The 14,693-nt window shown below is 38.4% G+C and overlaps 2 protein-coding genes and 1 non-coding gene across 7 annotated transcripts in view; 1 reads left to right on the top strand and 2 right to left on the bottom strand.

The window, feature by feature from the left end:
- The window catches only part of LOC122775663 (voltage-dependent calcium channel subunit alpha-2/delta-1), a 115,102-nt gene that overhangs the window by 65,847 nt on the left and 34,562 nt on the right, over positions 1–14,693 (bottom strand). The gene's annotated exons all lie outside the window — the stretch shown is intronic.
- trnay-gua lies at positions 5,750–5,836 on the bottom strand. Its single transcript is given in 2 exon segments — positions 5,750–5,785; positions 5,800–5,836. It is a non-coding gene; the product is annotated as a tRNA-Tyr (tRNA).
- LOC122775834 (glycosyltransferase 8 domain-containing protein 2-like) overlaps positions 7,227–14,693 on the top strand; it is a 9,454-nt gene continuing 1,987 nt past the window's right edge. Inside the window, exons 1-9 of the mRNA XM_044036031.1 lie at positions 7,227–7,465; positions 8,895–8,939; positions 9,918–10,010; positions 10,446–10,647; positions 10,919–11,036; positions 11,122–11,206; positions 11,648–11,760; positions 12,105–12,271; positions 12,948–13,060. Coding sequence (XP_043891966.1) covers positions 8,921–8,939; positions 9,918–10,010; positions 10,446–10,647; positions 10,919–11,036; positions 11,122–11,206; positions 11,648–11,760; positions 12,105–12,271; positions 12,948–13,060 — 910 coding nt within the window. The 5' untranslated portion in view covers positions 7,227–7,465; positions 8,895–8,920. The remainder of the gene's footprint in view (positions 7,466–8,894; positions 8,940–9,917; positions 10,011–10,445; positions 10,648–10,918; positions 11,037–11,121; positions 11,207–11,647; positions 11,761–12,104; positions 12,272–12,947; positions 13,061–14,693) is intronic.

Genomic DNA, 14,693 nt, shown 5'->3' on the forward strand with positions numbered 1-14,693 from the left:
CACACACAGGCACGCACACACCTCCTAAGAGAGCAGACACGGTTGTTAAAAATTCATGACAGGGCTTTGACAAGGCTCCTTTACCCTCTGGGAGATATGGGGGAGGGGGAGGAGACGTGTGTGAGGAAAGATACCTAATTACCCCCCTCTCTTCCCTCTGTCTCCCTCTCCATCTCGCTTTGTCGACACACACACACACACACACACACACACACACACACAGAGGTTATCAGACGACCAAAAGCAGGCGGCCACACAGTGAAATGTGCTCTCGACTACAGAGTCAGGGTTGATTTGATGAGAAGTCTCCCTGAGAGACAGTTCATCTCAGGGTTATACAGTGCAAGTTATTTGCTCTCGTTGTCAGTGATTAGTAAGTAAGGCCACCACAATTAAAGTGTTAAGCGTTGTGATTCATTTGAAACATTTAATGACCTGCTATAAAAAAAGATAACGTAATGAATGCGTGTGTGATTTGTTTACTTCTTGTTGCAGGTGACCTTTAACCAAAGATGTCGCCACGCCATCCAAAACACGAGGGAACAGACTGTCAGCACCTCTACACTCAGCCAGGCTTGATATCGATAAGAACACGCGCTACAGTGAGTTTACGTGGACACAAAGTAATCAGAACATAAGTCTGATCTGAATAAAAAAACAACATGTCATGTGAACATGCCAAGGTGCTGGTATGCTAATCGTCCATTGTTCTGTTATTGCACGAGTGATGTATAGTAAGGGTTGGATCATAGAATTAATCCATTCCAGTCTATTGGTTTGGAGTGTTTGAGAGTTTTCAGGTTAATTCATGTATTAATTCATACATCATCAAAGGGTTTAAGATCAGTTAACATGACTGCCAAATGTTGACGGCAATGCTGAATAAGCATTACTTTATCTACCTAATTAAGCATTTATTAATAATTGTTAGGCTTTAATGAGGCTCCTATAGACCCTTATTGTAAAGTGGGTCATGTATTGCTTAGCAAATACTTTACAAATACAAATACACACACACGTATATTGTATATATATGTATATGTATATATATATATACATATACATATACACATATATGTATATATGTGTATATATATATATATATGTATGTATATATAGACAGAGAGGGCGAGACATTGAATGTAGATTGAAAGCACTAATTAGACAGGACAGCATTACCCTATTGAAGAGTTTAGTTAATGAGATCATAGAGTCGTGCAATACTAAATCTTAACAACATTTCTGATATACAGTATGTTATGAACATAGAAAAAAAGTATTTCTTCTTTTTCCAAAGACAAACCATTTTAAGCTGCATTTCACATTTGGCAGATGTTATTTAAATGTGTCACCAGTACAACTTAATGATAATATGTGTCTGAACATCATCCATCAGAAACTCATGCATCTGATGATCATAATCACTGTCTTTTTTCATTATTCATTTGATTTCCTTGTTTATTCAAACACATCAAAACAGATTACTGTTGTGATGTAACAAATAAAGAAAAAGATGTGAGTTCTGCAGTTTAAGTTACTTTATCAAAAACTTTTTTGCCACAAAAAAAAAGAACATCCACAAGCTCAATTTCTCAATTTGTCTTTCCCTGTAATTGTTAGACAGGAAGACAGACACATGTCTGCGTGCTGCGGTTGCATTATGGTGTGTGCAGCAGCTCAGCTGGTTAGACGACAGGACAAATAGCATGTGCATTGACGCTTTTTTTCTGAATATCACAGTAAAATGCAAGATGTGCGCGGGTAACAAGTGTCTGTCAACTGCGAGGAACTCACACACCTGCGGGCTAACGCTGCTAGGAAGAGGAGGATGACGGTTTGACAGCAGCGTCCTCCAGCCATGAGACAACCAACCTTTAACCAGGCTAAACTTGTCACGCTGAGGGACGCTGATGAGCTTGTAGCAGGCGGACTTTCCTATCGTTCGACTTTCTCAAATGATCAACAAATGGAAAAGCATCAAACTGAAAAACATAGAAATAGAACTGAAAATGGCTGTAGAAGGATAGAGGAGTTACTTTTACAGATGATAACTTTGGAACCTAACAAATACTTGTGTAGCATCACACTAAGAATTCAACATATATTACATGTGACGTTAAAACTGTGAGTAAAAGTCACAGTAGAGCAATCATGTGATGCGACTGTGACTGTGAGAAGCTGTAGCTGCTTCAGTCTGACACTTTAAATTAAAATACAATTTTTAAGCTACGTTAAAATACTCTAAAACAGAGTCTAAGTGTACTTTAGACTGAAGTGGACTGATTAAAAGAAATGTTTTTGGCCTTAATGCTCTCCTATATTTGGTTTCTTTTAGGGAAATGTTTGAACACTATTTGGTGGCACCGTATATCGTTAAATATCAACGAATCATGATCAAATCTGATGATTTTATTGTAAAAAAAACCTTGTGTATGTATACGATATGTTTGCCATATCGCACGCCGCCCCTACTCTGTCGCCAGGGACGGTGAAACTGTGAACCTCGGCGACCTCTAAAGGGTATCAGAGATATTTCCTGCTGTGTCTACGGGGAACTTCGTGGAAAAGATTGTTTACGTTCTACAAACTACAGACACTGCAGTGGTGACGTAGTGATGTTGTGTGTCGCAGGACGCTGTGATTGGTTGTTGTCATTATGACAATCATACGCGTACTAAATGTCAGGCGTAGCGAACACATTAGTGCTCAGTAAGGTGTTTCCTCCACTGACAGCCATGAAATTGAGACTATTTTTAAAACCCTGGGATACCATATTACTGCCCAATGCTACGGCTTGCTTAACACACTCCCCATTACATGGTCTAACTGCTCATTAGTCTGCCTCTCCCAGACCCCAGCGCCACATCTTAACAAACCCACTCTATTGCTGAATGACTACAGGAGACCTTAAGAGAGCCACTCCTATTTCTGCAGCTCTAATGGGAAAATGGGTCTTCATTGAGACAGGGAATTGGCTCCACGGGGAGGTGGAGTGGTTTAAGGAATGAGCTGCTTCAGTGAGAAAATGCAGCAAATGGGAGCGGAAATTCATTAAAGCGTTGGGAAATCTAATAGAAGGAGGGGAAAAACCTTCCATTCTATCCACAGGCAGCATTCCTCACACAAGTTGCACTGCTATATTCTAATCCCAGTTGAACATAAAAACAACCAAGTCATGACCGCAACAACTGCTGTGCCCATCAATATTCCAACAGCCAAGCAGAGCACGTAATGTAGTAGTTCTCATTCCATGCACCTTCCCTCCCTTCATGCCCACAGATGTATGAGAACATTACGCTGCAGCCACAGAGAGCGCACGGACACGTTTGAGCGTCCTACACCTGCAAGACCTACAGAGAGAGAGAGAGAGAGGGACATTACCACCCCACTCTCGCCCGTCTTAGCTGTCATAGCGACACGGCAGCACCGCATGCATTTAGTGGGAAAGCAGAGCACGGCTTAAAGGATAGACGGGGAAAATGAGACAGGGTCTGCTAAACTTACAGAGTCCCCAAGACTCCGTGTGTGTGTGTGTGTGTGTGTCCACACGCCTAAAATCAATGGGCCTTTCAGAGCACACTGCCTTCTACCCCGACAACAATGCAATACTCATAAGACTCGTAAGCGTCTGAGACATCATTAACACCCACATCCAGTCTTATCTCTCCCTGCTTTATTTTCACACTCAGTACATTTACATAATGTCAGAAAAAAAAAAGATTTCATTACTGGTTTTTTAGGCTGACAAAAATTGGATGAAATCAAATTTAAACACATCCAGTTAATGTACTTGTACTCTCAGGCACATCGTTTTCCATTACTTAGTAAATTTTACTTTTGTAAAACTGTTGAGATGTTTTATGCACTATATATACATACAATATACACAATATATACACTAGTTGTAGTTGTCATCCAGGTCATTGGTCCAATTACGTACGTTCATCTACCTCCGTAGGTCCCGCCTCTTGGAAATGGGAGGTGACTGCCCCCTTTTCCAGAATCATACTCAATCTCATTTAAGTCTGAGATGCAGTTTGGTGTTAGCCAGGCTATTCATTCCCCACTCGTGATTGGATACTGGGACAAGGACAGCATTCCAATTAAATGGTGCAGTAACTGAGTGTGTCCACATGAATGATGGCTGGTAATCTAGACGTGACAATTAGTCCAAAGTCAAGAGATAGGAAGGGGAGTTGTACAAACGGGTCTATATGAGAATCAAAGAACAGCAAATGGAAGAGGAGAATACACAAAGAGCAAATGGATGAAATGCAAACTACAGTCCGAAGAGAAAGAAAGACGAGACTCTGCATAATAGTGTTTGTTGTTCTCATTAAAAGCCAGCTTATGAAAACAAGCAATACAAACCAATATATTTATATATCCTGTGTGCATGTCTGCTGACTGCATTAATATCGGTGCATGTTTATAAACGGGAATAACCAAATGTGGAGAAATTGAGGGCAACAAGGAATGGAAAACAGTGGAGACAGACACCGAATGTGGAGCAAACACTGGCAGACAGGAGTGAGCGTAAAGAAGACATGATTTACGCTTTAAATGTAATGCAATCAACAGTTTTTCCTTTTCAACAAAAATAAATAAAAATGTGCAGTTCACACAGAGTAAAGAGGGTGAAACGGCTACCATTACATTTTGGTGGAAAATAAATAAACAACATATGTACATAAAGTCGATACAACAGTGATTATTCCTATCATTATGCCTATCTTTATCATAATAATTATGATAATAAAAATACCATATATTCAGTGCTAGATCCTTAAAATGATCCGTACAGCTTCCCAGGGCATGACTGACTTTAAACCATTTTCTCTCCAGATGTAGGAAATGTTTCAGGCTTCTGGGACAATACTTCCTAAATGTTACAGGCACTACCATGATTCAGAAGTACCGCCTGTTCCGTTTTTAATGTTTAGATGTCTTTTCTTTTTTAAATTTTATCCCTGTGAAGCACTTTAGGAAATGTTTAAGTATTTAAAAAAATAAAAAATAAAATTTTTAAAGGTATCACACTAAATAAATGTAATACTGATTTATCAATAATAATAACAAACGATAAAACAAAACCTATACATTTGGATTATAGTGATTAGATTTTATTACTTGTTATTTTTTTACTGTTCATTTTTGTCATTGTTTCATAAAACAAGTGTTCCATGACCGTTCCAAAATAATAACTCTCCCCTTAAAAATGCTCCTAGCCATATTCAAACACGCGACCGCAGGGTTTCAGCACTAATCTACCAATTTAAACAGTACCAACACGAACAATAATATAGTGTATTGTAATGTAAAAAACAAAACAAAACTGTGCTGTAAAAACGTGCAATGATATGAGGGCAACTTTTTTATATCTCGTGTTCCGACGTTAACTTCATTTCTTTATTTCTACTACAAAGTTTCTGTGAACTTTGTGGCAATTATGCTCCTACTCTAGGACGAGGAAAAAACCTGGCTTAGCTTTCTATAGCTACTTTATTATATTGATTCTCTGTAAATTTGAGTGGTCAAGTCGGGTTTTGGGGGTGGAGTGGTTCAGTGGTTAAGACAGGTACCGTGTGCGAAAAGACATCATGGTCGTAAATTCGACCCCATCCCTGGCTGATTGTACTCAATTCCATTGTAAGTCGCTTTGGATAAAAGCGTCTGTAATGTAATGTATTGTTTTACTCCACGGCTGTTGAATAACGACTGAAAAAAATAGACACATAAGAAAAATTTCTCCTTCGAGCCGGATTCGAACCAGCGACCTAAGGATATCAGCATTGACCGCTACAGTCCTCCGCTCTACCAACTGAGCTATCGAAGGTGAACTGCTGCCGAGAAACAGGGGGCACTCTCTTATAGGAGATATACTATGTGTCATACGATAAGCTCACCAATCAGCTTTCTTCAGAGTGTCTACTTTAGCTCCTTTCTGGAGTAGATAGCTAACACATGCTAGGTGACCCATGGACGCAGCTTCGTGCAGAGGTCTCTTGTAGTCGTTGTTGCACACCTCCACGTCCGTGCCTACACGCTGCACCAGATACTCTACCATATCCAAGTGTCCGTTTCTGGCAGCGTAGTGCAACAAGGTGTCTCCAGAGCGGCCGAAGTGTTGACTCTTCACAGTCTGAGGAGTCGTCGAGCCGCCACCTACTGTCATGAGTTCCTCCAGAGAGCTCAAGTGGCCGTCCTGAACGAGCTTCACCAACACTCTCTGCGTGTTAGCGTCCATGATGGCCGGGCGGAGGTTAACAGGCTGCAACTATCTTCACCTACAGCATAGAGTGAACCCTCATAGTTTGTTAATTTGATGGTTAGTTAGTTCGACAAAGTGGTTCCTGAGCCGCTAAGATGTGTTTTCATGTTAATTTCACACCGAGTAGCAGGGGAAAAAAACTAGTAGACCACCCATAACCTTACACTGCGATGCTACGCTGTCATCAATGAGCGCAAAACGCAAAAGCATTATTATCGTTATTATAATTATAATTGTTATAATAATATAATAACAATAATAATAACAATTATAATCGTCATTATATTATCATCCAAAATACTCAATTAATGTGTGTTTACAGTATGTATAAGTGTGTTCGTATATTATTAAAACATAAAATCAAAATCTCTTGTGATACTACGTGTACGCCTCTAAAATGTGCTATGTAAAACAAATGAAAACTGTCAAATGCAAATCATTTTCAAATACCACATTAACATTATCATGGCTTCTTTATATCGCTAGGTGTAGTCAAACATTACAAGTTGAGAAATTAAAAGATGGCTACTACGAGTCGTTGCTGAACGTCATGTTTGTTGCAGTTGCTTAAAGGTTGAATGCATAAATCAGTAACTACAATACAAATATTTTGTTGTTTTATTGAACACAAAAAAAAACATTTCTAAACGGAGTAAAACATTACTCAGGGCAAATAATCCTCACAATTTACAAACTAAAAGTAAATGTGAAGGGATAGTCTTTGTTTGTCCTTTTCGAAAGAGCGACACATCCTGGGCATCATGGGAAATGTAGTTTTTCTGATGGCACAGCATAGCGTTGATCGGATTTTTTTCACATAACCCAGCTAACCTTTATAGTTATAGCAATACATAGAAGTATAATTTTCAGTGATGATAATGGTGATTATCACTGATTTTTATTCTCACTCTGTGTATAAAATGACAAATCTGAGCAGCTATGATTGGTTAAGAGCTGACCGTGTTCCTGGCTGCATCTACATAACTGGAGCAGCTGGGTTACTAGGGTTAGTTTTCAGCACTGGTGGTCTTGATGAGTCACATCTGGAGGGAGGATAAAGGCAGAGGGATGTGGGGGAAGGAAAAGTGGAACCGTTGGCCAGAGTCAGTCTCAGTCAGTCAGTCCTCAGAGATTTTTCACCATGGACCATGAACATAAGTGACACTGACCACAATCATCTGCCTCTTTATCCTGGTGAGTAATATATTTAATGTGTTACATGTCATACATCAAATGAAATTATTGAAAAGGACATACCTTCTTATCTCTTCCTCCTAAAATGCATGTTTTCCATCACTGTATATAGTTTCCCATGTGTGTGTATACTGTATGTATTGTATGCTGTGTATTTGTGCAACTGTTGTGCAATTAAACAGCAGAACATTTTGTCCTGTTTGAGTATTTAACCTTTAACTATATATTAAACAAAATTGTGCAAAGTTCTTTATGAAGCTAAACTAAATAAATATTTTCTTCTCTGACTTTTGTCCTTTAAGATAATACTCAGTAAAGCTAAATTCTGATTATTATTTTTTTGTGAGATAATGGGACATACACTTATTTCCTGGAAATGTACTCATGCAAAAAACCATAGCCTTGACATGGAGATTTTCTTTTTTTGTTAATTGTATAGAATGCCAAGCCCCAACAGTAAGTTAGCATTTTCTTAATTCCTAAGTCTGGCTGTGAGTGTATTAATGATTAAAAGCTATATTAAATGCAAGATACCATACATGCACTTTCATTTCTCTTGACTCATACATCAGTTGTTCAAACACAGTGTGTAAGGCAGCATGTTCATCCCTCTGGAAGAATTGTATCTGAAGCTAATCACTTCCAGATGGAGCAGGCTGCTCCAAACAGGCACAAACAAAGTAACCAGTCGAAGTTTGGTTTGAATCTGCAGGAAACAGGGAATAAGAGGGTGTTTATGTCACACATGATCACTAAACTTTAACCACTTAACAGTGAATGCACAAACATTGAGGTTAATGAAACCAACAGTCAAATCAGTGTTGGCCGCAATGAGGTGACAGAGGCGGAGGCGAAATCAGACAAAGTTGTTTACATTTTGATGTTGTTCTGTCATTTAATTGTGCAAGCACAAATCTCTTTCTGCAGTGCAGTGACGCAAAACTTTAAAAAAGTTGGAAGGGAACTAGATTCTTTATTTAAGCCCTGGCATCAGGAGGGAAGGAAGGGGTGGTGGAAGGCCTCTGATAAAATGCAGCCACATGTGTCGTCCAGTGTCTCTTTTAGTTTTGGGCCTCAGAGTGAGTTGGACACACTGGCAGTTTTTCACACTTGGCATCGACCAGTTACAGATTTCATGTTTTTTTTAATATGAAAAATATAAAAGGAATCACAAAGGTCACGTAACAAACTTGCCTCTATGTGCGTGTGCGTGTGTACTTGATATTTTGACCTTGAGAGGACATTTTGTCTGGGCCTTTCAGGGTTAAGACTTGGCTTTAAAGTGAGGGTTAGAATTGGCTTCAGGTTAGGCTTAGGCCCTTAGTTGTGATGGTCAAGGTTAGGGGTTACGCACATTACAGTATAATAGTGTCTTCTCTTGTTTGTCAGTCATCCCATCTGTTTACCATCTCTGTGTGTGTGTGCGCAGATGCTGCTGGGAAATAAACACGAAACATGGCTCTCCTGAGGAAAAGTAAGTGAAAGCAACATTATGGAATTTGACTGTTTTATGGTTTTGTCTGACATCACTTTACAAGACATTTTTATGTTCACGTTCACACTGTTAGGAACACCACACACAGTTGTGGTTTAACGCATTAGGATTTAAGTAGTGATGGGCAAATTATGCTTTTGTGAAGCACTTGAGCCAATTGTTTTGAAAAATGGAAGTGCAAGGCAGTAGTCAAATTAGGTGGTGAACAGGAGGCTTTTAATTACACACACACAAATGTGCGCACATACCTCAATAAGTAGTGTTGGAGAAACTACTTTACTTAGAGAAGACCTTTTGTTCTGAACCATCTTTGCTTTGATCACCCTTTTTAAATGATCTTTGCTCTGAACATTATGTGATGCACACACACTAAGGCTGAATATTATGTTTACAAATGAAGATTGATGAATGTTGTGTTATTGAGGAGAGACAGTGCTGGGAAGATATGGCATAGGTTGGGGGGTGTGATGAGGTAACCAGATGACAAGGAGTTCAATTTCACACACTTCCATCCAGGGTGTGAACAGCAGCAAAATACATGCAGGAGTTTACTTTCAAAATGAAACTGTGAAAACTGTGTGATAATAGAGATAGCATAGATCTCAACTGTTTTCATCATAAACATGGGGATAATTTAACTGGTAAAATATAAGTGTGAGGCAAAGTCATAACCCTTGGTCAGTCTTTTGCATTATTACATTTTATTGAAAGTCCAGTTGTTAGGAGAACCTGTTTCAAAGTTGGCTCCAAGAGAAAGCTATGTTCACTCCTTGCCTCTAGATGTATACATACATATATATCTATATATATAGATATATATGTATATATACTGTATGTATATCTATATATATAGATATATATGTATATATCTATATATATACATATCTAGAGTGTTCCATGTGGACAGGGCTTTCGCAGACACCGCAGTTATGACCTGCACCTCTCCCTGTGTTTCAGTCAACCGTGTCCTGCTGGTGCTGCTGGTCTTCATGTTGTTTCTGCTTGTGCACAATGCATTGTTCAGAGCCTCCTCACAGCCCAAACTCTCAGGTACATTATCTTCCTTCCTTCCTTTCCTTTCCTTTTTTTTTCCCTATTTTTCAGCAATAGGTCTCTGAATTTACCTTTTAAAAGACATTTTATGCCTTTATAAATTTGACCTTGTTTTTGTACTGATTCTTATTTTATTGCTTTTACTTGATATGATAGAAATCCTGAGTCAGCGATTCCCAGCTTGTTTCCTTTTCTTTTTTTTATAAAATTTTATTTCATTATTGCTTTTATTTTCTTTGCCTTTTATTACCTATGTCCTGTTAAGCATTTTGTTCATGTCTTTTGAAAGTTGCTATTCAAATATAGTTGTTATTATTTATTTATGACCTTAATAAAGGCACTGTAATTCTATCAATATCACCGTAATGATGTAATTTATTTTAAACTATCGTGCAGTTGACCTGTAACCCGCCGCTCCCTGATTCTTCTCAGATCACCGGAAGACGAGTGGAAGTGCAGCTGGAGGCCCTGCAGTGAGCGAGCCAGAGGCAGGCGATGTCATCCCGGTCATCATCTGTGCCTCAGAGGAGCGTATGGGTGGAACCATGGCAACGATCAACAGCATCTACAGCAACACGGATGCCAGTGTTTTCTTCTATATTGTCACTTTCCGCGATGCTGTGAGACTGGTAAGGTCAGTCATTTCTGATTCTTCACAGGGGTACAAACATATTCAGATATTATTTATAAGCCATATCCTACAGTGGCTGAAAGGGGAAAACACACTGCAACGACCCAAAACACATGCAGGAGGAGAAACAAGCTGCATATTCACAAAGGCTGCGGATTCAAAAACACAAACGAAAACAACTTTATTCATCCAAATGTGGACAGAACATGACATCCCACTCTTATTCCTCACCCTGGTCACCTTTATGTCTTTTTTCACCTCATCTCGGCTGCAGGCAGTACATTGAGGAGACCGAACTGAGAGGCATCAGGTATAAGATACTGGAATTTAACCCCATGGTTCTTCGCGGAAAAGTGAAGCCAGATTCTTCTCGCCCTGATCTGCTGCATCCAGTGAGTGTCTGGGTTTCTGTTGTTGTTCATGCAGCAGAGCCAATATTACACGGCAATAGAATACATTTGCTTTCTTACTTTGCAGCTCAACTTTGTGCGCTTTTACTTACCGTTGCTTGACATCAACCATGAGAAGGTGATATACCTAGACGATGACGTCATTGTGCAGGGTATGTATGTGTGATGATTGGCTAAAGGGAATCCAATAATAATATTAGTTTATTTTGTTTTTACTCCAAAATGGAATGTGCAAAGTGTTTCACCAGAGAAACCTTAAAAATTACATTACATTACATGTCATTTAGCAGACGCTTTTATCCAAAGCGACTTACAATTGAATCAAGTACAATTAGCCAGGGGTGGAATCGAACTTGCGACCATGATGTCTTTGGTACAATAGGTAGGGCCTTAACCACTGAGCCACTCCACCCCATGTATAATAATAATGAAGTAAACAGTTAGACACTCTTCAGAAAATAAAGTAAAAACAAAATTTGATTTGAGCACCATTGTTGTAGCTGCCGAAAATGACCTAGTTCCTTCCAGACTTCTCATGTCATACATCCACTCAACAGATTTATTTATTTATTTTCCATTTTCATGTGTTCCAGGAGACGTTCAAGATCTGTTTAACATCCAACTGAAGCCTGGACATGCTGCTGCTTTCGCCACAGACTGCGACCTGCCCTCCACACATGAGATGGTGCGCAGCATCGGCATGCAGGTGAATATAATATGTCAAACTACATGTGACAACATGGCAGATCGCAACGAGCTCCTGTGAGCATTGACTTCTGTTCCTGTCCTGGATCCGTTTTAATCGGAACATCTCGTCGCTCGGACAGGATTTCAAATGGTTTGGTTGTGGGCTTTTTTTCCAAGTTAACACGTTATAAAAATTTGGTTCTGCAACTGTGCCGAAGCCGTGTTTGTGTGAAAGGGCTATGAGAGATCGATCTAGATCAGTGGCAGCTGTCATAATAATAGGATTTCACTGACAGCAGCTTTAAGACCTGCTTTCAGGGACTCAAACTAAAATACATCATCTCCTCTGAACTCACCCTCCAGACCACATACATGGGCTTCCTGGACTACAGAAAACAGGAAGTTAAAGACCTGGGCATTAACCCCAGAGACTGCTCCTTCAACCCTGGAGTGTTTGTGGCAGATATCAGCGAGTGGAAGAAACAAAAGATCACCAAACAGCTGGAGAGATGGATGGAGGAGAATTTCAGGTATGATCAGGTGTGAGGAGTTACTCCTAGAACTCCTACTGACAAACAGAACAACGGATTTGCTTATTTTGTAGTTGTATTTGACTTTTACACCGTTGTGACTGGAAATTTCATTTGTTTTATTCATAGTTTCCCTTCATTTTTCACAAAATCATTTCATTTGTCAGCATATTTTAAGCACATTTCAAGAGTTTTTTTTTTTCCTACAGGGTTTAACGATAGCTTGCCTCCATGATCTTTTGGTATTATTTCAAGAGCAGGCTGTACACTGAGAGGTGTAATGCTGCAGTTCCAGCTTCAAGTTTATTCTGTAGTTTTCAGGGGGGATAATAGCAAAAAAAAAGAGACTATTTTGCTTTACAAAGAGGCTACACTGCAGTACACTGAACTTGTGGCCACAGGTTGTTGTCAAAATCACTCCTGACCCTTGGATTGTTTAAGTGCAGTGTTTGGTCACTAGGTGTTGCTCACATCTCTCTCCACAGCTTTCCTTCAGGTTTTTGTTAGTTAGTTAGGGATTGGGACCAGTACCCCCCACAACCCTCAAACCCTCATGTAGAGGATAAAGTGACAGAAGATGGACAAATGAATGAATCACTATTTAGGAAAATTTAAGGACATAGCATAAATGTCTGTTAAACAAGATTTAACCCCCTCTCTCCCTCTCTCTCATCAGACAGAACATATACAGTAGTGCCATGGCAGGAGGTGTGGCGACCCCACCCATGCTGATCGTTTTTCATGGCAAATACACAACACTGGATCCACTATGGCATGTCAGACACCTTGGTAAATTCACCTCACCTCACCACAGCATTTTGTTAAATTAAATTAAATTAAATTAAATTAAATTAAATTAAATTAAATTAAATTAAATTAAATTAAATTAAATTAAATTAAATTAAAGTTTCATTTTAAATTAATATGGTTCAAGACCATTAAACCCATCAAATTATTTGATTCTAAATCACAAAAGAGGCCTTGACAAAAACAAAGTAACAGGTGAAATGAAATATAAATGGTTATTGAAATCAATCACAGCACAAAAAACAGAAATGCATAGTTTTCAGTCTTTTTTCGACAAAGGGCAGCAAACTGCTATGAAGAAGAAATCCATACTTCTCTACGTATCATGCAGATGTGAAGGATATTCTTCTTTCTTAAGGGGTGATGGATTGATCAGATGCTTTAAGCCAAATGATGCTTTCAAACTAAATGAGTTGAAAACAATTTGCTTTGTTGTCAACATTTACTGAGAATAAGCATATTTCCCTTTTTGTATTACTTATTGCTCCAGAGGGACAGGGGCATAAAATCGGCCTCAATCACATGTCACCTCTTGTTATCTTGTTATGCTATTATGATATCTGACTCCAGATGTGAAATAAATGCAGAATTGTTTCATTTGTTCACTCCTGCGTGGCTTAGATTTGGTTACATTTCCAAATCAAGATGATAATTGTGACAAGAAAAATGACAACTTAAGAAATCACTGCTATTGTGTGTACCATTAGCCACGGAAATCTTTGCATCATCAAATTTGGCCCTTATTAAAAAAAAAGGGCCAAATACAATATATACAGTCACAAAAAACATGATAAAACATGAAAATAACAATTTGTACTGAACTGAATGTACTGTTTGAGACAGTGACAGAACAGATAGAACTGAATGAAATAAAGTCAGAATCAGCAGTGAATGTCACAGCTGATTGCTGATGCGTTCATTTACTGTTGATGTGCTGAACCTGAACAAAGAACTAGAGCAGGGTTATCAATCAATCACTCAGTTATTGTATAGCAAGTTAGTACCCTTCAAAGACATTACCAAACATACAAAAATTGTACATCATAATAAAAATGCATTGAAGAAGTAGGATAAAAAATAAATAAATATTAAACATACAAATAAAAACTAACTGCAATCATGATAATAAACCAGATATACATAAAAACTGGCCTAAAATCAATGTATTTTTTTGTACTAATGTATTTTAATAGCAAGCGACGTAACAAAAAGAAAATAATAAAATCAAAGAGACAATTAAATAAAATGTAGAGAATTTATTATTATTGTTCATATATATGTAAGTATTTATATATTTGAATCAATATTATTTTGCCATTCTTTCATGAACAGACTGAATGAATGGACAATAATATTTATTAAGGCCAGAGTGAGTGGTTTTCACTTCCTTGTGCTCTCAGGTCCTCAGGTAAACAGTTTCAGTGTCTCTAAGCATAATAACTAATTGCTGCTTAATTAAAAGAAAAAATGGTTCTGCATCTCCCAATTTAATTGTAATGGGAAACTGAAGAATACACTGTGTAAAACCTGTATGTACTGCTGCGTTTATTGGGCAGGACACTCTTGTTAATGAGCTTTTTTTAATCTTAATTAAATCTATTTATGGTTAAATAAA

Source organism: Solea senegalensis, linkage group LG10 (assembly GCF_019176455.1).
Source record: "Solea senegalensis isolate Sse05_10M linkage group LG10, IFAPA_SoseM_1, whole genome shotgun sequence".
NCBI classification, from domain to species: domain Eukaryota; kingdom Metazoa; phylum Chordata; class Actinopteri; order Pleuronectiformes; family Soleidae; genus Solea; species Solea senegalensis.